Source organism: Odontesthes bonariensis, chromosome 1, assembly GCF_027942865.1.
Source record: "Odontesthes bonariensis isolate fOdoBon6 chromosome 1, fOdoBon6.hap1, whole genome shotgun sequence".
Lineage (NCBI taxonomy): Eukaryota > Metazoa > Chordata > Actinopteri > Atheriniformes > Atherinopsidae > Odontesthes > Odontesthes bonariensis.
Window position 1 is genome coordinate 2738635 of NC_134506.1, and position 24814 is coordinate 2763448.

Consider the following 24814-nt stretch of genomic DNA (forward strand, 5'->3'; position numbering starts at 1 on the left):
GTACAGGTAACAGCCCGGCTAGCTCGGTCGGTAGAGCAAGAGACTGGTAATCTCAGGGTCGTGGATTCGATCCCTACGTTGGGCGTAGCAGTATAATCAACAGATGTTTGCACTTAAAGTCAAAGTTCAGCTCTGTTACCACCATCACAGCATCCTCAGTGGTGCCTCTTTGAATGATCACAAAACATGATGTCTTGCTAACCAGGACCATTTATTCTTAGTCTAACGAAATGATGTTGCAGCCAAGAACTGACCAAACTGTTTGGGTAAGGCGTTGTTAATACATGATCAGCATGTAAAGATGTTGGTGACACCATGTTTCATAAGTGTTGCAGCTCAACTATGATAGAGTATTAACTTGTAATGATATTGACTAAATCAGACCAGGAAGTGACCGAAATAACGATGGAACTGACTATGATGTTGACTCTGATGTGAAAACAGTCATGTGCGTATTAAGTGAGAAATGCAGGCGTATTTTTCTCTTGCTGTCTGGAAGGCAGAACTTTACAATTGGAGGAAATGTTCGCATTACCTCAAACGGTCTTCACATTGCATTTCCCACAAGGGAAGTCAGGGCTGTGCTGTGACACAATACGTTTGGTATGCGGATATGTTGCAGACCACATAAAGAGTCCTTCAGCGTGGCGACATGTACACAGCTACACCACTGCATTCAAATGTATAGAGGAGCTCCTCGAACAGCTAGCTGTGATTGTGAGTACAGCCTTGAGATGAAATGGCTGTCACTGGGGCTGCTGTTGGCGTTGTTAGGATCATGGCTGCAGCACATTTGTTTTAGTGTTCATGACATGCAACAGCTCGATGCAAAGCGACGGCTGCTGCAATGCAGCATTAAAGCTGCCGTGTTCTGGAGCAGCATAAGAAGCATAAACCGTTACAGCTGGACATAACCACAGCAGTAGCCATCACAGCTAGTGACTGCGCTCACATCTCTGCCCTGCTCTGCTCTGTTCTCCAGTGCCCTGCTCTGCCCTGCTCTACTCTCCCGTGCTTTGCCGTGCTCTGCTGTGCCCTGCTGTACCCTGCTATGCTATGCTCTGCCCTGCTCTGCTGTGCCCTGCTCTGCTGTGCTGTGCTTTCCCGTGCTTTGCTGTGCTCTGCTGTGCTCTGTTGTGCCCTGCTGTACCCTGCTATGCTCTGCCCTGCAGTACCCTGCTCTGCTGAGCCCGGCTCTGTTGTGCTCTGCTCTGCTGTGCCCGGCTCTGCTCTGCTGTACCCTGCTCTGTTCTCCCGTGCCCTGCTGTGCCCGGTTCTGCTCGCTGTGCCCGGTTCTGCGCTGTGTGCCCAGCTCTGCAGTGTCCTGCTATGCTACTTGGCACTGCCTCACGCCCTGCTGCTGCCCCGTTAGACAGGGCTTTAATCTTTACTGCTGGCAGCTGCTCGAATGTTGTGACGCTTCTGCCTCCTGCACAAGGCCACACTGATCTGCGGGACATTTGCAGAGTATCGTGCCGCATGATAGATTTTGTTATTAGTTGTTTTTAAACCGACGCCACCGTATTCTCAATCAGCCGCTCCCAAGGCAGTGTGACAGCAGTCATCTCTCATCTTGTCTGGGCGCACCTCACACAGCTACTTTTGTCCCAGATCAATGAAATATTGTTGATTTTAGCACTCGGAGCTGTTAATATTTGAATGAGTAAATGGGTGCTTTCGTGTAGCAGCTGATCTACTGGCTCTACTTTGTCTTTCAGCTACTCGTGTTTTGCATCCATGTCAGTGGTTGCAGGGTTGCTAACCTTTGATTGAATTTTCCCCTTTTGTAAAGGACAAAAACACGTTTTACATTTAATAGTTTTATTTAGGCTCTCCTGCATAGCTTTGACCAGCGACGTTTCAAGCTCCCTCATATTCGATCCCTCCTAGCTGGCTTTAACTTCCATGCAAAACTCTATCATCTGGGCTCATGCCCGAGTCTGTTCTCTAACCATGCCATTAAGCCCCTCCTGAAGGGCATGGCTAAGCACTCTCCTCCCCAGCTCGATGGCAGAAAATCCATCACTTTTCTATTCTTAAGAGCCTTCTTTTAACCCAGAGGTCGTCCCCCTTTTCTTCGTACCTTAAAGCACTCCTGTCAAGTGTTTTCTCTTGGCCTTCTACGGACTCCTTAGGGTAGGCGAGTTCACATCTCAGGGCGTCTTCAACCCGTCAGTAGATCTGATGCCCGACGACTTGGTTTTGTTCCCGATCACTTTGACCTCCACCTCAAACATTCTAAGGGCAAAGGCCCTGCCGACATCTCCATAGCCTGTCTCGGCGGCCCGTTTTGTCCCTTCCTAGCCATGATTTAATTTGCTTACAAACGCCATAAACTCCGCCCCTCCATTGGCCCCTCGTTTCTCACTCCCGACGGCTCCCCCATGACTGCAGCATGGTTCATCAGATTCCTTAGGAAATCCCTGGCTCTAGCTGGCCTTTCCTCTCTCCAATACTCCGGACATTCGTTTCGGATTGGGGCAGCTACATCCGCAGCCGTCCAAGGTGTTCCTGAGGCATTGCTCCAACAGCTCGGTCGCTGGTCTTCGGCAGCCTACTCCTCCTACATCCGTCCAGACCTTCAATCCGTGCTCGCTGCTCAGCGCTCGCTCAGCTTATAGGTAAGCTCTCGCAACTACTGGTGGTGGAGTCCTTCAGCTCTAATTGTCGCTTCTCTCTCTCTCTGGCAGCACTATCTCTCTGGCAGAAAAAGGGGGCTTTCGATCTCTATGGCAAATCAAGTGAGCTCACTCTCCCCGTTCTCTCACTTCCCCTGCAGTCCAGGCGGGCTCACTGTTCCTGCCGCAGCCCAGGCGGGCTCACTCCCCTGCAGCCCAGGCGGGCTCACCGTTCCTGCCGCAGCCCAGGCGGGCTCACCGTTCCTGCCGCAGCCCAGGCGGGCTCACCGTTCCTGCCGCAGCCCAGGCGGGCTCACCGTTCCTGCCGCAGCCCAGGCGGGCTCACTCCCCTGCAGCCCAGGAGGGCTCACTCTCTCTTTCTCTCTGTCCGCAGGCAGCCCAGGTGGGCTCAATCCACTGCAGCCAGGCGGACTCACTCTCCCTTTCTCTCTCTCCGCAGGGAGCCCAGGTGGGCTCACTCTCCCTTTCTCTCTCTCTCCGCAGGCAGCCCAGACGGGTTCTATCCACGGCAGCCAGGCGGGCTCACTCTCCCGTTCTCTCTCTCTCTCCGCAGGCAGCCCAGGCGGGCTCAATCCACGGCAGCCAGGCAGGCTCACTCTCACGTTCTCTCTCTCCGCAGGCAGCCCAGGCGGGCTCAATCTCACGTTCTCTCTCTCCTCAGGCGGGCTCACTCTCACGTTCTCTCTCTCCTCAGGCAGCCCAGGCGGGCTCAATCTGCTGCAGCCCAGGCGGGCTCACTCTCACGTTCTCTCTCTCCGCAGGCAGCCCAGGCGGGCTCAATCCACGGCAGCCAGGCGGGCTCACTCTCACGTTCTCTCTCTCCTCAGGCAGCCCACGTGGGCTCACTCTGCTGCAGCCCAGGCGGGCTCACTCTCACGTTCTCTCTCTCCTCAGGCTGCCCAGGCGGGCTCAATCTGCCGCAGCCCAGGCGGGCTCAATCTGCCGCAGCCCAGGCGGGCTCAATCTGCCGCAGCCCAGGCGGGCTCAATCTGCCGCAGCCCAGGCGGGCTCAATCTCTCGTTCTTTCTCTCCTCAGGCAGCCCAGGCAGGCTCAGTCTACCGCAGCCCAGGCGGGCTCTCTTCTTTTTTTTGGAGGGTGGGCAACCCTTCTCACAGGCTCCTTCCTCACCTTGCAGCCAGTCCCTCACCAGCTCGGCCCCGGCTCTGTTTTTGGGGGGAAGATATTCAGCATCTATCTCCCTATGCCGGACTTGCAAGCTCACAGCGGTTCAGCTTGCATGTCCTCCGCCGGGGCCCGAGCGCCAAAGAAATATTGACAATAAACCTTGCAATTGTCTCCCTATCTCTCCGTGTGAGTCTCTCCAGGTTGAAATGAAGGCTAGCCGCAAATTCAACATGGCAGACTCACCAGGTCTTGGCAATCGCTCATCAACCTCCAGGTGTTGGCAATCGCTCATCAACCTCCAGGTGTTGGCAATCGCTCATCAACCATCCAGATCCACATATAAGGCGCTCCTGCCTGGGGCTTTACCGGTTCATCGGCAAGCTGCATCCCACCACCTCCCCATCTCCACCCGATGTCTCAAGTCGACATCTCCTTCCTTTGTATGACTCCGCCACCAGGTTCGGGTCCCAAGGGGGGAAGATATTCAGCATCTATCTCCCTATGCCGGACTTGCAAGCTCACAGCGGTTCAGCTTGCATGTCCTCCGCCGGGGCCCGAGCGCCAAAGAAATATTGACAATAAACCTTGCAATTGTCTCCCTATCTCTCCGTGTGAGTCTCTCCAGGTTGAAATGGAGTATTTCATTGTATAATAATTGTAAAAAAAATAAAGGTTACTACTTCACGGATTTCGCCTATCACGGGTTCTTTTTGGAACGTAACCCCCGCGAAAAACGAGGGTTCACTGTATTTTCTTTTCATTATTATCAGTTATCCTATTGTTATTTTGTTTCTTTCTATTCTCACTGTGATTGCAGCAGGCAATTTTGGAAACTTTTAAATTCTTTTCTTGGCTACCAGGGTACCAGTTTCTGCCAATATGACTGGTTGTCTAAAAATAAAGCAGTTTTGATGACACCTGAACCTTTCTGAAAAGTTCGCAGATTTTCAGCTCTGTGCACTCAAAATGGCTGCTCAAAAAAGGCAGAGCACTCTAAAAGCAGACACTGGGTGCAGCGTTTTTTCTCATTGAGACTACATGTGGCCACACAAAAATCTGAAGGCCATCTGTCTGTTTCTCTTGATGCCTGACCTCGTTTGCTTCCTTCGTTCAGAGAGTCTCGCCGACTTCTGATCACTTCACTTGGAAAACTGTTCCCTGATTTCAAATCTTTGGCTGAAGTGGCGCTTGTAATTCCAGTCTCCAGTGTGGCAGCAGAGCGTGGATGCAGAACAACAACAAAACAGCCTTGAGAAATCGTCTGTCCGAGTCAAAAGTCCAAAACCTCATGACAATAACCTCTGCAGCAATCTCAATTGAGACATTTGATCACACACAAGCGGGCACGCAATCCAAGTCCATGCGGACCAGGAGGAAGGTGCGAGACTGTGCATTCAGGCCACAGCAGGTGAACTGCTCATAAGTGCAATCATTTAATTTCATTGTTCATATGTAGCTACTGGGGCCACAGTCAGTGGTTTTGTCTGCTATACATCTGCTTGATGTGTGGATTCTCTGTTCAGCTTGTGCAGACTGAATATTAATTAAAAATGAATAAAAATTAAATGCTATTGAATATGTCATTATTATCACAAGATAAATACAACTTGGAACAAGACCATTTAAACTTCAGTACTTATAGTTTATATCATTTTTAAAATTAAAGCGACGGGTAAAATTAGATTATGACGGGATTTTTAGAACCCTGTCTGTCAAAATGACAGACAAAGAAAAAGCAAATGTTGTGACAATGGACTGTCAATTTATATGATGATGGTGATAGAAATGATTGTCTTGTAATCAAAAGCATGTGTTCAGTCCTGTCGTCCCGTCATACGCCTGCCTAACTATACACGCTGCTACAATCACGTTACAAAATCTTGAAGAATTGCACATTTAAGTTATGCTTACTTGTGAGGGAGGATCTGGATGATAGTGACTCCTGTCACAGTGTCACTATGCATGATTGTGTGGAAGATGGGTGCTGGACCTCGCCACCTTGGCAGCAGGCTGGGGTGAACATTCAAAATCCCGCTGCAACAAAAGAGCGCATGCACAGAAGCAGAGACACAATAAATATACCGTTTCATTTCATGTCTTATGTCTGGATTGGGTTGTTACATTACAGTCATTTTGCCAACGCTTTTATCCAAAGCGACTTACAATGAGTGTGTTCAACATCGGTAGGCAAAAGAACTTCAGGTCACAAGAAATCCTAAGTGCATTTCCTTCCAAAACCATACAGCTAAGAGCATAACTAGTGCTAGAGTAAGTTAGGTACCTAGACAAATGGGAAAAAAGACAATTTAGAAAACAAAGACCATTTAGAAAGCAAAACAATTTAGGATACAAATAAGTACGTAGGAAGCTGGGACGGAGCAGGTGATGTCCTAAGAGGCCAGATCTGGGTAGTGCTTTCTGAAGAGATGGGTTTGCAGCCTGCGGCGAAAGATGGGCAGTGACTCAGCTGTCCTGACATCAGTCGGCAGATCGTTCCACCATCGGGGTGCCAAAACAGAGAAAAGCTGTGACCATGTCGATCGTGCGCAGGGACCCCTGAGTGACGGGGCAGCCAGGCGCCTGGAGGCCGCAGAGCAAAGTGGTCGGGCGAGGGTGTAGGGCTTGACCATAGCCTGGAGGTATGAAGGAACTGTTCCGTCCACTGCCCTGTAGGCTAGCACCAGTGTCTTAAACTGGATGCGAGCAGCTACAGGGAGCCAGTATAGAGAGCGGAGAAGGGCAGTCGTGTGGGACAACTTGGGGAGGTTGAACACCAGACGAGCAGCAGCTTTCTGAACCAGCTCCAGAGGTCTGATGGCAGAAGCCGGGGCGCCAGCAAGGAGCGAGTTGCAGTAGTCCAGGCGGGAGATGACAAGAGCTTGGATGAGCACCTGTGCTGCCTTGTTGGTGAGGAAGGGGCGAATCCTCCGGATGTTGTACAGGAGGAATCGGCAGGAACGGGTCACTGATGCGATGTTTGCCGAGGACGACAGTTGGTCGTCCAGGGTCACACTCAGATTCCTCGCAGTCCGGGTTGACGTCACCACGGAGTCATCCATGGTGATGGCCAGGTCTCGGTGCGGGAAGCCCTTCCCCGGGAGAAACACCAGCTCAGTCTTGTCCAGGTTGAGCTGGAGGTGGTGCATCGTGGTGCAGGACCCAAGACCGAACCTTGCGGAACCCCAGTGCTGAGCCTACATGGCTTCGACACAGACCCTCTCAGTGTGACCTGGTAGGAGCGACCTGTCAGGTAGGATGAGAACATGGAGAGTGCAGAGCCAGAGACACCCATTCCCTCCAGGGTAGAGAGAAGGATGTGGTGGTTCACTGTGTCAAATGCTGCAGACAGGTCCAGGAGAACCAGGACAGAGGAGAGAGAGTTAGCTCGAGCAGTTTGGAGTGACTCAGTTACTGCTAGGAGGGCCGTCTCAGTTGAGTGGCCCACCTGAACCCGGACTGATAGGGATCCAAGAGGTTGTTCTGGTGGAGGTAAGAGGACCAGAACAATCTCTTGGGTTGTATGCATTTGCAGATGTATATACAGTCAAGTCCTTTTAGGGGAATCCTTTGAGGGGAATAACAGTTTTCTACTTTGAATTTAAAGAATACTCAGTACCTTCTGACAAACTTTCCTCTCATAAAGCTCTTATGGTAGGTTTGGATGACCAGATACCTACTTCCAGGAGGGTGCTCTTCAGTTGTGGAGGTGCTTTTCCTTTATGTGAATCCTGACCTTTTTCAAGTTGCAGAACTCAACTTTTTTTTTTCTCAAAATGTAGCAAGCCACTCCAAATGCTCACTTGATTTTTTTTTCTTCCAGCCTAAAGGCCTCGTTATGCTACTCCGTCGCTATCCGTCAATCCGACTCCGTGGTCACGCAGAGGCCTTTCAAAATTCTTCGTCGGGATGTCGGATACGCACCTCTCGATCAGAAGGTGTTGCTACGCTAGACGACCCAATCTCGCATCATCTATCGTGAAAATCGTTGATTGATTGTTTACCTTCCGGCTCCGTTCCACTCCTCACAGTGAACGATGGCGACTGAGAGAGAAAGACTGTTGTTGGAGTTGGAGCTTATTGATATTGAAATGCAAATATTTTTTATCAAATGTTGACCGGCACACAGTAAACTCTTTCAAAAATGGTGGTGTTGTTGTTGTGATAGGAAGGAGCTAAATCGGAAAAGTGATTCCGGAAATTATGTAGTTAGCCGACCAATCACAACCCTTGTGTTCTCCGCGAGTCTCCGTCGCCTCGGCGGATAGATAGGAATTTTGGCCGACGCACGCAACCAATGGAGAGCGTCTCTGGGAGGGTCTCCGTCGTCGGAGAGGGCTCTCCGTAGCCTTTCCCAGACGACCATAAATCAGGCTTAAGTATAATTTGCATTAATATCTTCTTTGATCTTGCATGTCCAATGCAAATAGGACATTTGATTCAATTACAGACCTTTTACCTGCTTCAGTGTAGAGGACATAATAAGAAAACAGTTCACAACATGAGCAGAATTTGAGTCAATGGTTCAGTTGCCTTGGTGGATGAGGGTACTACATATAAAAAAAGCTACAGTTATAAGCCTTTAACATTTTAAAAGCTAAAAGCTTGCATAGTAATTCCACTTTCATTGTACATCTGAGTTTAATATGTTTAGTTCAACAGCTACAATTTGTTAATTCAACAGATTATTTCTGAAGCTAACCGTACATGTATTCACATCATGCCACTTTGTAATGCACTATTATTAATTAACGTTATTAATCCCCAAAGGGAAATTGTATTATTGCAGTATATTAGCAAAATTGTACTATTTCCCAAAAGAAAAATTTTATTTAATTGGAAAAAAAAAAAGATCCAAAAGTTCCAATTCTGTTGCTGCTCCAACTTATGCTTCAAAGTGGATTGCACTCTCCACCACAGACTTATACAAGATATGAAACATCTTGGTGCAGACATTGAAGGACCTAAAACGTCCTTATAAAGTATGATCTGTTCCGTGTCTTCTTGTAGCCTCAGTGTTGCATTTGCAGTCCCAGTCTGCTGTCCAGGTGAACACCCAGGTATCTATATTCCTCCACCTCTTCACTTAGAATGGAGACAATATTTGGCTTATTGCTGGTCCTTCTAAAATTCACAATAATCTATTTTGTTTTGTTCATGTTTAAGGTGAACTGATTGTTCCCACACCGTACCACAAAGTGATTGACCAGTTCCCTGTACTCAGCCTCTTGTCCATCATTGATACACCCAACAACAGCTGAGTCGTCCGAGTTATACTGGTAGTCTGAGATGTACAGAGTGAAGAGAAACGGTGAGAGTACAGTGCCATGTGGTGCTCCTGGGCTGCTGACCTTCTCAGACACACAACCCTTCAGTCTCACAAACTGTGCTCTGTTTGTCAGATAGTCAATAATCCAGGTTGTTGTGGGGTCATTACCTGTATTTTTTTGCAGCTTCTTACATAACAGTGCAGGGCTAAATTGTATCAAAAGCACTGGAGGAATCAAAGAACGTGATCCTCACATTGCTGCCTGCTTTGTCCAGATGAGAAGGCTCACTGAAGTAGGTTGAGGATGGGATCTTCAACACCAACCCCAGGACGATAAGCAAAGTGTAGAGGGTCCAGAAAGGTGTTTACTTGCTTATTCAGGTGAGCCAATAACAGTCTCCCCAGGACTTTAGTGATGTGGGATGTTAGGACAACTGGTTTGTAGTCTCTGAGGGTATATCAATGAGATTGTTTAGGTACTGGAATGAAGCAGGATGTCTTCCACAGTACTGGAAGTTTTTCCTGACTCAGGCTAAGGTTGAAGAGGTGATTGATGTGGACTTGCAGCCTTGTTCTGGTTCAGTCTTTCCAGCTGCTTCTTCAGCTTAGTTATGGTGACAGACAGATGAGAGGTGGACAAAGCATTACTCATTATGTCCTGGTGTGGAGGGAGATGTTGATGAGGCTATGTTAAGATCCATCACTGAGGGGTGAGACAGTAGGTCTGTCAGGGAAGCTGTGGGTCCAGGGAGCATGTAAGATCTGTGTGAACATCTGAAAATACTTCTGCAGGCTGCATTGGAGCTTCGCAAATGCATGCCTATATGTTGAAATGTTTTGCTGCCACATGGGGACACTAAGAAATATGTTGAACAGTGGGAGCTGTTGACTGCTCTCGTTTGTGTTGGTGAGGTTGTTGAGGCTTTAGTTTAGCTCTGCTATGAAAAGCTTGTCAAAGTGGACAAAGATCTGCTTTTTTGATGGAGTGAAATTAAATGTTGAATAACAAAGATTGTCAGATTGTCTGTTATCTGTATTTTCAACTGTGCTTTTTTGCGATTTATTGGTTTTGGCGCTTCATGCTATTCATTATAAAACTGGTTGTTGTTCAGGTTTTTAGCCAATCAGGATTCAATGAACGTGTATCATCATCATCTCTGAAAGAAAAAGTGCCATTAACTTTTCGGAAGACTGCACATCTGTCTTTCTGTGACAAATCATCTTTCTGGCACCTTTCTGATACCTCCATATACTTGAATAGTTAATCATCACTAAGTTTGAGCGTGTTTTACTTTTAAGTTTGGAGGTTTAAGCAGTTTATTGATCTTAAGCCTTCAGGTCGGTGTTAACCTATTATGACCTAATGCAACATTATCCTTGCTTTTACCTTTTGAGCATTATACAACAATTGTATCCCTTCAACATTCTCAAAATGCACAAACATAATTTCGATATGTATTTTTATTATTGATAATTATGAGTGCAAAGTTAATCATTCAAAAAGAAAGCAGAGGGTTTTAACCATTACATTATTTTTTTCCCCACGTTTCTTGTTTCTTCAGAAGCTCAGGCTAAATATGTTTTATTGGACAGTTTGAAGCTTTTCAGAGAACACATATTTTTAGAGGGCTATTTGTAAAATAAACAAATAGAAATAAGCTACCGGTTTTAATTGGTTAACACAATGTCAAGGAGGAAAGACATCAGCAATGATCTTGAGAGAGAAAGATTATTCACAAGTGGCAAACATTGACAGCAGTCAATCTTCCCAGGAGTGAACATCCCAGCAAGTTCACCCCAAGGTCAGACCATGCAATGCTCAGAGAAACTTTGAAAAACCCAAGAGCTACACATATTTTCACACACTGCTGCTACAAGCTGCTGGATCAGGGGTTCACTTAGTTTTTCACACACTGCTGCTACCAGCTGCTGGATCAGGGGTTCACTTAGTTTTTCACACACTGCTGCTACCAGCTGCTGGATCAGGGGTTCAATTAGTTTTTCACTCACTGCTGCTACCAGCTGCTGGATCAGGGGTTCACTTAGTTTCTCACTCTCTGCTGCTGGATCAGGGGTTCACTTAGTTTCTCACTCACTGCTGCTACCAGCTGCTGGATCAGGGGTTCACTTAGTTTCTCACACACTGCTGCTACTAGCTGCTGGATCAGGGGTTCACTTAGTTTCTCACACACTGCTGCTACCAGCTGCTGGATCAGGGGTTCACTTAGTTTCTCACTCTCTGCTGCTGGATCAGGGGTTCACTTAGTTTCTCACTCACTGCTGCTACCAGCTGCTGGATCAGGGGTTCACTTAGTTTCTCACTCACTGCTGCTACCAGCTGCTGGATCAGGGGTTCACTTAGTTTCTCACTCTCTGCTCCTGGATCAGGGGTTCACTTAGTTTCTCACTCACTGCTGCTACCAGCTGCTGGATCAGGGGTTCACTTAGTTTCTCACTCACTGCTGCTACCAGCTGCTGGATCAGGGGTTCACTTAGTTTCTCGCTCACTGCTGCTGGATCAGGGGTTCACTTAGTTTCTCACACACTGCTGCTACCAGCTGCTGGATCAGGGGTTCACTTAGTTTCTCACTCTCTGCTGCTGGATCAGGGGTTCACTTAGTTTCTCACACACTGCTGCTACCAGCTGCTGGATCAGGGGTTCACTTAGTTTCTCACTCACTGCTGCTACCAGCTGCTGGATCAGGGGTTCACTTAGTTTCTCACTCTCTGCTCCTGGATCAGGGGTTCACTTAGTTTCTCACTCACTGCTGCTACCAGCCGCTGGATCAGGGGTTCACTTAGTTTCTCACTCACTGCTGCTACCAGCCGCTGGATCAGGGGTTCACTTAGTTTCTCACTCACTGCTGCTACCAGCCGCTGGATCAGGGGTTCACTTAGTTTCTCACTCACTGCTGCTACCAGCTGCAGGATCAGGGGTTCACTTAGTTTCTCGCTCACTGCTGCTACCAGCTGCTGGATCAGGGGTTCACTTAGTTTTTCACACACTGCTGCTACCAACTGCTGGATCAGGGGTTCACTTAGTTTTTCACACACTGCTGCTACCAGCTGCTGGATCAGGGGTTCACTTAGTTTCTCACTCACTGCTGCTACCAGCTGCTGGATCAGGGGTTCACTTAGTTTCTCACACATTGCTGCTACCAGCTGCTGGATCAGGGGTTCACTTAGTTTTTCACACACTGCTGCTACCAGCTGCTGGATCAGGGGTTCACCTAGTTTCTCACACACTGCTGCTTCCAGCTGCTGGATCAGGGGTTCACTTAGTTTTTCACACACTGCTGCTACCAGCTGCTGGATCAGGGGTTCACCTAGTTTCTCACACACTGCTGCTACCAGCTGCTGGATCAGGGGTTCAATTAGTTTTTCACACACTGCTGCTACCAGCTGCTGGATCAGGGGTTCACTTAGTTTTTCACACACTGCTGCTACCAGCTGCTGGATCAGGGGTTCACTTAGTTTCTCACTCACTGCTGCTACCAGCTGCTGGATCAGGGGTTCACCTAGTTTCTCACACACTGCTGCTACCAGCTGCTGGATCAGGGGTTCACTTAGTTTTTCACACACTGCTGCTACCAGCTGCTGGATCAGGGGTTCACCTAGTTTCTCACACACTGCTGCTACCAGCTGCTGGATCAGGGGTTCAATTAGTTTTTCACACACTGCTGCTACCAGCTTCTGGATCAGGGGTTCACTTAGTTTTTCACACACTGCTGCTACCAGCTGCTGGATCAGGGGTTCAATTAGTTTTTCACACAATGCTGCTACCAGCTGCTGGATCAGGGGTTCACTTAGTTTTTCACACACTGCTGCTACCAGCTGCTGGATCAGGGGTTCACTTAGTTTTTCACACACTGCTGCTACCAGCTGCTGGATCAGGGGTTCACTTAGTTTCTCACTCACTGCTGCTACCAGCTGCTGGATCAGGGGTTCACCTAGTTTCTCACACACTGCTGCTACCAGCTGCTGGATCAGGGGTTCACTTAGTTTTTCACACACTGCTGCTACCAGCTGCTGGATCAGGGGTTCACCTAGTTTCTCACACACTGCTGCTACCAGCTGCTGGATCAGGGGTTCAATTAGTTTTTCACACACTGCTGCTACCAGCTTCTGGATCAGGGGTTCACTTAGTTTTTCACACACTGCTGCTACCAGCTGCTGGATCAGGGGTTCAATTAGTTTTTCACACAATGCTGCTACCAGCTGCTGGATCAGGGGTTCACTTAGTTTTTCACACACTGCTGCTACCAGCTGCTGGATCAGGGGTTCAATTAGTTTTTCACACACTGCTGCTACCAGCTGCTGGATCAGGGGTTCACTTAGTTTTTCACACAATGCTGCTACAAGCTGCTGGATCAGGGGTTCACTTAGTTTTTCCACACACTGCTTTTGTGTTTTGTCTCGGTTTTTGTTGAAGAAAAAATGACATCATATGTCGTCATGTGGTTCTGTTCATGTAAGGTTGTTGAGTGCTAACCTAAATTCAGGATCTGGTAAGGAACCGGTGATACCTCAATGTCCTGATATGAAAAATCTTAGTATTGAAAGAGGGTGTACATTCTTTTTTATATAACTGTATGAGATTTCTTTTAGACGTGAGGTCATGAGGATAATGTTACCCCATCAAAGCAACAGTATGACATAATAGCCGCTTTCGGACAGACCGTTCTAAGAAAGTAGTTATCAGAACTACCCTCCTCGAATTTCGTTCTGATAACTATCCTTCCCCAGCGGAACTGTTTCAGTCTGCATTCGCACATGAGTCGGGACCTGATAGGGACTGATGCGCCGCGCGCAGCCGTCTGCTTCAGTGACGTGTTAGCCGTTAGCCGTTTAGCGCCACATTCAAACACAAAACAAAACGGTAAAAGTAATGAGAGTAGAAAAAACACCACCAAGAAGCTAATATGGAGAGCGGGGAGGCCACTGTGTTTATGGTCTGCATGATGGTGATATTAATCATGGACAATCACATCAGGCGTCTAATATCGAGGCTGGAAAAGCTCACAGAGAGAGTCAGGAGATACTTTTTCATTTCATGAAGGAAGAAAGGATAGCAGAGCGCTGGTGACAAATGAGACCAGTGTAAGTTCAACTTATTAAACACCCGCCGGTTGTGTCTGTGTCATATGAGGAGACATTTCAGCCGTGATAGAATTACATGGGGCGTAGCTACCGACCACCACACACCTCCCTTAGATTAGTTCTATAGAACTATGAAAAGACCCGACCTCGGAGAAGGAGCTAAATAGTTATAGGAACTAAGGGAGAAAGCCCCAAGTTCCTGTATGTCCGAACACGGGAGAAAACGGCCCCGCGGATTAAAAGGTTATTAGAACTGCCAAAGGTTCCTACAGTCCGAAAGCGGCTTATGTAACCTTTCTGACTCAACTGAGCAGTAGTTATGAGGTTTAAAGATAAATGTTCACTGACAATAATTACTCACTATGGGAACTTGTTGATAAGTCTCTCATGGAGTAAACAGCCAAAAGACACAACCACACCAACATCAAACTGTCCTTCGATGTTGTCGGGGGGCCAGCTGTGGAGAGTCAGGTTGTTCTGTTGAGCAAATCTCTTCACTGGGACATCACCAGGCAATGTAACAACCTCGAGGTTCTCCACTATGCCTTCAGTGGAATTCCTAGAAAAGAACACAAGGGTTTGTCATTTTGTGAGTGGTCTCGAATTTGGACCTTTCAATCTAACCACAGCATTATTCAACACTTCCTTTTAGACATGCACTTTTCATATCCACTTCATTTCTGAACGAGTCCTCTAGTTACTTTTCATCAAAGTGCAACAGCAACTATATGCCATCTTCAGAACCACGATGATGTTGCTGTTAAACAACACTTTTTGTTATTCCAAAGCACATCACTTTTCCATTAATATTCCTCAAGACTTGTTTTGGACAGTGACAAAGAGGTACAGTACGACTACAATATTTTCCAAATTAACAAGTTTGGACATTAAATTAGGCGAATTTAATGCATGTCATCAATATTTTTTATACATGTCATATTCAACAATTATTTTCAATATACTATCAGACTAACATTATATCTCAGCCTAGAGTGTGACAGGCTGCATGGCCCTAAATAAGATGCCGTATGCAGTGATTAAATCAGGTCTCGCTTCAACCCATTCCGCCTTTGATATAAACTACAAAAGCTAGTTCCTCCCACGGCTGAACCTTAATGCGATTCAACAAGACACAGCTAGGATTTATGTGAAGTATACTGCATCAATGAATATTGAGTTCATTTAGGGTAATTCAGGATTAATATGGGGTTGAAATTTGGGTTGTCCTTCTCACTGGGCTACACATACAGGTGTGTATTGCTTCCTGACATGCTGTGTTAATTTTACACTCTACACTTTCTTTAGTCCTCTTTCCCATAGAACCATCAGATACTGTTTTTACACGAGATAGTCAACTTATAAAGCATTTATCACTCAATTCTCTGGACACTGATCTTTTCCCCTTTTTTGTGATGGATATATACAGATGATACAGACTGAAGCTTGGTCCCTTTTAAGGTTTCAAACAGTGACTCTTGGCCCGTACATAATATTCTCTCCGTGCATGTCCTCATCCAATTCTTACAAGAGGATGTTTAAGTTTATATTTGAAATGCATAATGTGACATCAAAGACAGTTTTGTCAAGTGTCACATGATATAAGTACATGTACATCTGTTCTGTAAGGCCCCAGAGTTTGTAATACTATGACAGGCTGGACAATTTCGATATCCAGTCCAGTTATGCTGTACCCCACTCTTATTGATGCATCCACTCGAAAGGGCAACACCAGTCCAGTGAGTCATGCATGCTGCCAAGTTGGATCGCTTAGTGTATGTTGAACAGCAGAGCCATCCATCCATTTTCTATACCCGTGTAATCCAACTGTTGGGTCGCGGGGGGGCTGGAGCCTATCCTAGCCATCATTGGGCGAGAGGCGGGGTACAACCTGGACAGGTCGTCAGTCCATCAAAAGGGCCACACAGAGACCAAAGAGACACACAACCATCCACACTCGCACTCAATCCTAGAGACAATTCAGAGACACCAATCAACCTGACCGGCAACGGTGCTAATCTCCACACCACCGTGCGGCCCCAAAAATAGTCATTTGAATATAAAAAGATAAACATATACAACAGAAAAAAGCTTTTAATTGTTTTTGTTTTGTCACTTGTCATTCATATCTGTGTACACATTCAATTTTTTCAATTATTCTTTTACATACAAACAGATTTATGTTTTCTGTGTTGTATAAAGCGTATACACATGATGTCATCAGACATGTAACAGACATGATCATAATCAGTTACACCCCACTGAGTGGTGCTGTCTCAAAGGTTGTGAACTGTTTGACCGACTGGTAAACATAGACAAGACTTCAAAAGTGGTGAAAAGCTGTTGAAATCCAATCAATTCTATCAACAGATTCAGAAAGAAGTTGGAGTTTTCTTTTTTACAAACTTACAAAAAGTAAAAAGCAGAGAACCAAACGGATTGTTGTCATTCCTAGAGACAACTGGAGTCCAGGCTCAGAGACGTGGATTTGTAGTGAAAAGTTTGGTACGTCATATTTTTAGAGAAAGCCTTTTTTGTAGGCTTCAATAATTCAACAAACCAAGAAAGCCTATTTAGCATCCTCTGCACACAGGGCCGGGGTGGGCCATTTTCTCAGTCCGGGAATTTAATTCAAATTCAGGCCACTCTGATATGAAAACAGATTCTTCCTTTCACATCAAAGCGTCGTGCCCGCGCGGTGTCCGGATAAGTGCTCATTGCAACTTGAAAATAGAACAGTCTATTCCCTGCACGGGCGTGAGCGGGCTCAGCTCACATTATAATAAATGGAAGGGGAAGGCTTGAACATGAAACATGATGCTGATTCCCGCGGATAGAACGCGCGTGCAGACTCTCCAGTAATTAAAAAAGGCAACTAAACACCCCAACGTGCTCGCGCTGCCCCTGCCCTGCCATACTGCCCCTGTCCCTGCGCACGCGAACCATGTACAATATTTGCATACAGCCCTTCTAAATAATTATATTTATTTTAATTGCATGTTCGAGATGCATTTAATAACAAATATCAAACAACAAATGTGATCGCCCCTATTTAATATTGCGTTAGTAACCACATGTGCGCGCCTGTGGGAATGCAGGCTACAGTTGATGAGGAGATAAAGCGTGATAAAGCGTTAAGCAATTGTTCATCAGATCTGGAATGTAAAGAAAGTGTTCGGTTCTTCTTTGAATATAGGAATACACTTCTAAATCATATAAATTGTGAGATTTTACATATTTAACAACAAAAGCTGTCAGATGACAGTTGAGTTGACATTGCAAACGTTCGCCTCGTTATAGCCTATTTGATCAAATTCACAACCAGGCCTATTATCCATATCTCTCAGTAACCTACCAGCTTGTCTTGAGAAGATATCTGTCAATTTGGCACATTTGGCTGCCACCTCCTGTCTTTTTTTGAGCTTAGCCCTCTCTGTTCCACCTGGCCTCTTTCTACCCTCCATCACTGACGCGCTCTGTTTCGTGCCATTGTTATTTAAAAGACGAGCCATGGGCCAAACCATCTGAAACATTTGGGAGGAGAGAATTCCCTTACATGGTAGAACCTATTTAATCTGCTGTGATGCAGCAGGCGGCTGCGCTGCAATGGTGAATTTATGCAGACTACAGTTGAAGTGATATTAATGCAAGAATAAGATAAGTGACAAAAATTAATTACAACTATTTTCCCCATGGGCCAAGCAGCCCAGGTCGATGGTTTGGGCCGGGATAGGTCCCGGATAATACCATTCCCAAACCGGCATTGTCTGCACATAATCTGTGTAACAGCAATATTTTTTCACTTGATGGAAAGAACCTGTCTAGCAGCCCTGCTTTTGATCTAAATTAAATGTACGACAGACATAAAAACTTTACAGAAACATTAACTAAACTAGTAAAATTAAATTTGTACAGAAAGTGACTTAGTATTAAGTTTGCTCCAAATATTTCAGCCTAAGTTTATTCTTGTTGTTTCGATAGATTGTGAACATCACTCCTAAACTGCCTTTTTAGTACTGATCACCAGGTTTTTCAAGAAGAGGTTAAACAGGAAAAAGCTTATTAGAAACCACACTAAAGACCCAAAAAGTGTGCCCCCAAAACATTTCATGACTCTGCTCACATCAAACATGGGCTGCAAAGAGGACTGTACACTATCATTTCATCCATACTTACAGTTTACTTTACAAAATTTTGAAGAAAAATAAAAACTGTTTCTAACGTACATAACCAGAATGTTGACAGGTGGCTTCATCAACTTAATTTGGATGTTAATGTCCAGGGTCACGAAGATGCCTGTCAAGACCAACAACCTGTAGTTTCATGGTGTATTCACTTGTTTTACTTCTATTCCAACAATTAGCGGTAGCAGTCATGTTGAATGTTTTGCCACTCAGGGTCTGATTGGAGCAGTTATGAAAGTGCGTTCCCTCTACAGAGCTATTGTATTATTTTTTTTAGCTATTTCATGTTAGCTATTCTGTCCTATTGAGCCATTTCTAGCTGTTGTTTAAAGTCACAGCCTTTCAATATGATGTGCTTTCTGGAAGCATTCTTCTAATTTGTTTACAGCACTCATTCTCAAATTTTTAATTCAATTGAAGTACTGGGTAGCTCAATTGGTTGAGCAGACCCCCCATGTACAGAGGCTACAGTCTCTCACTGCAGTCAGGCTGGGATCATGTCCCAACTCGGGCACTTTACTCCATGTCATCCCCTTTCTCTCTCTCTGCCCCTGTCAAGCAACTTTGAATAAAGGTCATTAGTACCAACACTTTCAAAATAAGTGATCCTGTTCCCTTTATTATTATTATTCCGTAAGTTTTTTGGCACTTAAGTCATTCAACATACTTTCAGTGAATTCAAAAATTTACAAATCAAAACTTTCAGCTCTTTCAGGACATTTCTGCTATTTTTTTAATGGTATTTCTAACTTTGAATTTTTTTTAAATATTAAGCTTTTTATGCAAATCTTCCTGTCATTGAAATTGATGAAAAATGCTTTGAATCCTTCAAAAGCTTCCTCCTCTTTGGAACCTAACTACTAAGCATACTTTCAGCTAGAGACACCATTCAAACTTTAAACGGGTCTCAAGACATTTGGCTATTACCGATTGTGTCAGCTTTTTAAAATATTAAGCAAATTTTGAAATACCACAGTTTAAAAAAAAAAACATGAACATTTTTGCTCCTTCCTGGGTTTTCAATGGATTTCTACTGGGAGCAGTTTGAGTGGACAGATCAACGGAGAACGTTACACACTGATAACCTTTCAGCTTTTCAACCTTTTAAAACAAATTCCTCTTACTTCCATATAGTTTAACTTACAGATCCAAATTATACATCAAAACGTAGGTAAATTTGACCTCTTTAAGCCAATGTGACTACAAAAGCACTGAGACTTACAGAATTTGAGCTATGAGCCTCAAAGCAAGAGGAGCACCCCAAAGCTCTCCACTGACTGCAATGTTAACTTTTAGGCAGATCTTTGGAGGAGAGCAGAAATGTCATGCGGTTTCATATCGATCCCGTTCCTCGATTGAAATAAAAAATCTTTTGGGTTTCTTTTCACATGAGACTATAACAGACAGAAGCAGCTTACTGAGAGGCTCAGATGTTCGCAGCTTCACTGTTTGTGTGCTTTTCTTTACTTCACGTTGGACTTATCCAATGTCAAACTCATTTCTCCCTGAACCTTGAAGTAAAATGTGAGCCTATTTCATTCCAGCCCATTGTTCAAAATAATTCAACAATTTCTTTCTTTCTTCTCGATGTTTTCTTTTTCCCATTTTAAGTGTTCTGGTGTTCCATTTAACCTTTTCACCTGTCTTGACAACCCAAATGCATTTGCTGTTTTGCGCAATCTGCCCTCGTCAGCTAAATAATAAAGTGTGCACGCAACTTTTTTGAGCACAATGACAGGTGATCGCATGACAGTGGACTGCCCCTCAATATGAGGACGTAATAATTATATAAAAATTGTCCCGCCATTCCTCTGGGAGTACGACTTGGGCGTGTAAAATCAAGGCAGTAAACAGCGCCTGCACAATAATAACCACCACAGTTCTCAAGGCATCCATGCTTCTTCAGTAAACAAAGGTCGCACTTTAGACTTTAAAGCAGATTTGTTGTTGTTTTGGCGCATATTGTGACGTTCGAAAACGCAAAACTCCGGTTATCTCTGTCTACACGCAGCTGCATAAACGGAGTTTTCAAAAATCTTCACTTTGCCCGGAGTTTTTAAAAACATATGTTTACGATGCGTTTTTATGTGGATGACAGGTCCAAACGTAGAAAAATATATTCGTTTTAGCAGATACCCGGCTACGTGTGGATGGGGCCTAAATCAATTCTGCAGTTTTTCCAGCAGCTTCAAATCGTTCCACTATTGTCTTTTCACCTTCAAATTCCTTCAACCAGGACTTCAGCAACTGGCTTTCTGCTAACATTTACATCTTTTTTAAGCTTTTAGCATCTTCAGGTGTCTTCATTCAGTTTATAAGGATTCTCACTGCTGTTTTGTAGGAATAGCTTTTTCAAGTTTTTCTCTTTTTTTTGCAGTTTGTGCAGGGGCGGTTTGTCCATCAGGGCGATCGGGCGACGCACCACCAAAGGGAAAAAAGAGGGTTTTTTTCTGTCATATTTTTCCACAGCATTACGGTGGGTGTGACAGTTCTAGACAGTTTCAGCTGCTCTGTATGTCACAGTCCAATCAGCGTAAGGCCGGGCGCCATGAGGTACCGCCCCTTTGGGACGATTTCGGTCAGGTTGAAAATCGTGCTCCCATTGACTCTAATGTAAAATCAGTTTATTTTTTTCAAATTTCTGGCGATACAATACAATCTCTATGGGTTCCGGGAGGGCGCGTTCCGGGAGGGCGCGTTCCGGGAGGGCGCGTTCCGGGAGGGCGCGTTCCGGGAGGGCGCGTTCCGGGAGGGCGCGTTCCGGGAGGGCGCGTTCCGGGAGGGCGCGTCCTAACGTGCTTTCGTCATACATAATGTGAAGATAGCTAGCGTAGCAACCACGCGCTAGTCCTTTTGAAGGTCAGCATGGCGAGTATACGGAGTAACTCAATTGTTAAAAGAAATCCCCTTCAGTCGGTGTAGCAATGAGAATAAATTGGCAACCAAACAATCAGGACCTCCCAGACCAAATCTAAATATAAACAAATTTCTACTAAGGGAGGGAAATCATATAACCGAGGATTTCCACAGAGCAGGTATGGGCGGAAAACTTGGCTTGCGGTCTGTGAAACAGCCAACGCTTTATTCTGCTACCCCTGCACCCTGTTTCACCCTGATGGCAGCAAGGCAGACGCCACAGCTTGGACAACTACGGAAGTCACCGACATGCACCATCTGTTGTGAAAGGTCAAGAAACATGAGTCATCTAAAGCCGGAGTTACAGTTGACGCCTCGCTCACGGCGGTGTCGCACCGTGACGTCAAAATGACGTTTCAGGCCTGGCGCTTGCCTTGAAAAGACGGAGCAGCGCGGTGTCGTGCACCAGTCGATTTTTGTGACTTGGCTGCGCCGAGAACGACGAACCGGATGGACCAATGTGAGACCAGGCTCAGTCAGGAGGTGCATTTGTACAGCACCTGTACGAAACTGCAGTGAAACAGCACAGGGATCACGTAAACTCCCAAAACTCGTGGACAGAGATGGGCAGAACTTTGGGGAAAGAGGGAGAGTTCTGTAAGAATGTGTGGAAGAAGCTACGGGACAGATACCTGAAGGCAAAGAAGAGGGCAGAGACTCCAAGTGGTGATGCCGGGGGCTTCAGACCTTCACCTCTTTTATCTGAATTAAAAAATTAAAATGATCCGAATACTGCAGCAGTATCATTAATGACAGTATTCCTGCTCTTGACAGCGGCATTGTTTTCTTCTCCACTTTTTTTGTTGTAGAGTAGCGGTAACCTTCACGTAGCAGCGACACCTCTGTGACGGAGAAAATTGCAACAACTGGCGCATCGACTTGCGCCACTATATATAGCCGGCACGAAATCGTGACATCATCAACACCGCTCGCGCTAGCAGACGCGGCAACCATGCTAGAGGCTTTAGACCCACATGGACAGTTGTCTCAAGTTTTCTGTGTTTGGACAGGTGAACATCGCAATGCAGCTGGATGAGAGCTACAGGCTAGCAGTTCGTCGTCATAACTATGAGGTCAGAAAGAACCGGCACATTCTAGCCCGCCTCATCGACTGTCATGTTCTGCGGCATGTTGGGGCTAGCTCTGCGAGGCAAAGATGAAAGCGAGGGCTCCAACAACCCTGGGCTTTTCCGTGGCCTTGTTGACATCGCTGGATGAGATGTTTGCGGAGCACATAAAAACTGCCCCAGTTTTTAAGGGCACGTCTAATACGGTGCAAAATGAGTTCCTGGAAAGTATGCTAGTGGTTATCAGGGGACATTTCACGGAGGAGGTCCAGTACGCTCATTTCGTCGCCATCCAAGCGAATGAGACCACCGACGTGTCAACACAGACGCAGCTGGTGTTTGTGTTGAGGTACATTGACTCAAACTATGAAATGCAGGAGTTTGAGTTTGAGTTTCTGCCTGTTGTGGATGTGACAGACAGAAACTCATCGCGCAAGCTTATGATGGAGCCAGCGTGATGAGGGAGAGCGGGCTGGTGTGCGTGAGCATTTCAAAAATGCCCATTATGTGCATTGCTATGCACACCAGCTTAATTTGATTATGCTGCAGGGCACTTCTCACATCCCGGCAGTGAGAGTTTTTTTTCTGACCTGGGTGGTATTGCCAGTTTTTTTTACCCGGTCCCCTAAACGCACCAGCATACTCGACCAGATAGTTGCACGAAGGCTGCCAAGAGCTTCATCCACAAGGTGCAACTTCAATAGCAGGGTCGTCAACACTGTGTACGAGAACCTAGATGACCTCATGGCGTCTTTTGAATCCATCAGAACATCGGGTTCGTTTGACAGCACTACAATGAGAGAGGCATCTGGCTTCCTGAGGATGCTGCGGGATGAAGACTTTGTGTTTTTTCTGAAGCGGTTTCATCTGATCATGCCTCATGTTGACATCCTGTACCAGCAGCTGCAGAAGAAGGACGTTGGTGCAGTCTTCATTAAGCGTACCCTCCAGAGCTTTACGAGCAGTGTGCAGGGCTTAAGGTAAGAAAAAATTATATTGTTCAGTCCAACTCAATACAGGTACAGATGTGCAGTCTAACTCAATCCAATATAAAAGCTCTGCTGTAATTCTACATTTATTAAGTTTTTGTTAACATTGTTGTGTGATACAATGATAGTTCTACTTTTTGTTTATTACTGAGCTCACAGTGTGTGATGGTTATGGATGGGAATTGATAAGATTTTTACGATTCCAATTCCATTTTCGATTCTGCTTAACGATTCGGTTCTTTATCGGTTCCCTTATGGATTCTCATTTGGAGAAAAAGGACAACAAACCGGTTGATTAGCATCAACTTTGTTTAGTTTAGAAGTAACACGAGTCATGACCTCACAAACCCAACAACGGTGAGGTCCACATTGGTCTATCATGGCCTGGGTAATTTAACTCTTCCCTGCTCTGGTGAAAGGAGAAGCTGGAGGTAGAGGTGAACTGGGGGTAGTACCACCAGCCTCTGGCTCTGAGCCAGTCAGGCTCTGTCTCTCATGATTTCATCTAAATGTAATGCCTGAGAAGGCATTCATTTAACCTTAACCGTTACTAACAGCAGCTTTTACAATGAGGCAAATGGCGCTAACATGATAGGCAGTGTTTGTTTGTTAGTTAGTTACCTGCAGTGTTAGCCGAGGACATGCTAACGTTGCTAACGTTGCTGGGTTCAGATTCACCAACGTTAGTCCGGAGCAGATCAAAAACGCGACATTCATTCATAGTTATTGCATGTTGGTAGTATTTCCTCCCTTTGGTGAAATATTCACTTTGCAAGTTGCCCTGTTGTCGTCTTTTTTAGGGATGTATAATCAAACTTTCGAGCGTTTGTACAGCTTGGGCGCCATGTTTACTGTTGACTGCACTGGACTCGCCACACAATGTTGCGTGGTGACGTCATTCGCGCCCACTGGAATCGATAAGGGAATCGTTTGCAAATTCGCCAAACGATTCCAAGGAATTGAAACACTGGGAACCGGTTCTAAACAAGAACCGGTTTTCGATTCCCATCCCTAGTGATGGTGGTGTATTAGTGTGAATTATATTGACTGGTGTTCCTAATATTTTAACATACAAAATATTAGAATAGCTTTTCAAAATAATGCAATCCAGTACACCATCATCACCTACTGCCACATAAATAACAGAGATGAAGTAGAATTATCACTTTTCTGAAACTGAAAAGCAGAAAATATGGCAGAGTTGTTGCATTGGATGGAATTAGATTGCACATGTGTAGCTAATGAAGTGGCTGACTGTTTATGCTGTAAAGCTAGATGCTGTTACTACTATTAGCGAGATAAATATTAATGTTTTGAAATTAGCACCTTCTTCACTTTTGTCATTTCTACCAGGCACTCATATTTTCATGTATTAACAAACACTGTTGGTCTGCTTGCTCCCAGGGATCATGTCAACGGCAGCAGGAAGTACCAACAGGAACCACAGGACCAAGGAGAGCAACGGGAGGGGAGGAGATCTGCAACAGCATCCTGACTCACACCATAGAAAGGTTCTCCTTCAGCGACCGC

General features: G+C 45.6%; 1 protein-coding gene and 1 non-coding gene across 3 annotated transcripts in view; one reads left to right on the forward strand and one right to left on the reverse strand.

Annotated features, from left to right (window-relative positions):
* Nucleotides 1-24814, reverse strand: part of mtfmt (mitochondrial methionyl-tRNA formyltransferase) — a 43186-nt gene that overhangs the window by 10554 nt on the left and 7818 nt on the right. For both annotated transcript variants that reach the window (XM_075461731.1, XM_075461819.1), the window contains exons 2-3: nucleotides 14493-14690; nucleotides 5677-5799 (exon numbers count right to left, since the gene is read on the reverse strand). In XM_075461731.1, coding sequence (XP_075317846.1) covers nucleotides 5677-5799; nucleotides 14493-14690 — 321 coding nt within the window. The remainder of the gene's footprint in view (nucleotides 1-5676; nucleotides 5800-14492; nucleotides 14691-24814) is intronic.
* On the forward strand, nucleotides 13-85 carry trnat-ggu (transfer RNA threonine (anticodon GGU)). The gene has a single exon. It is a non-coding gene; the product is annotated as a tRNA-Thr (tRNA).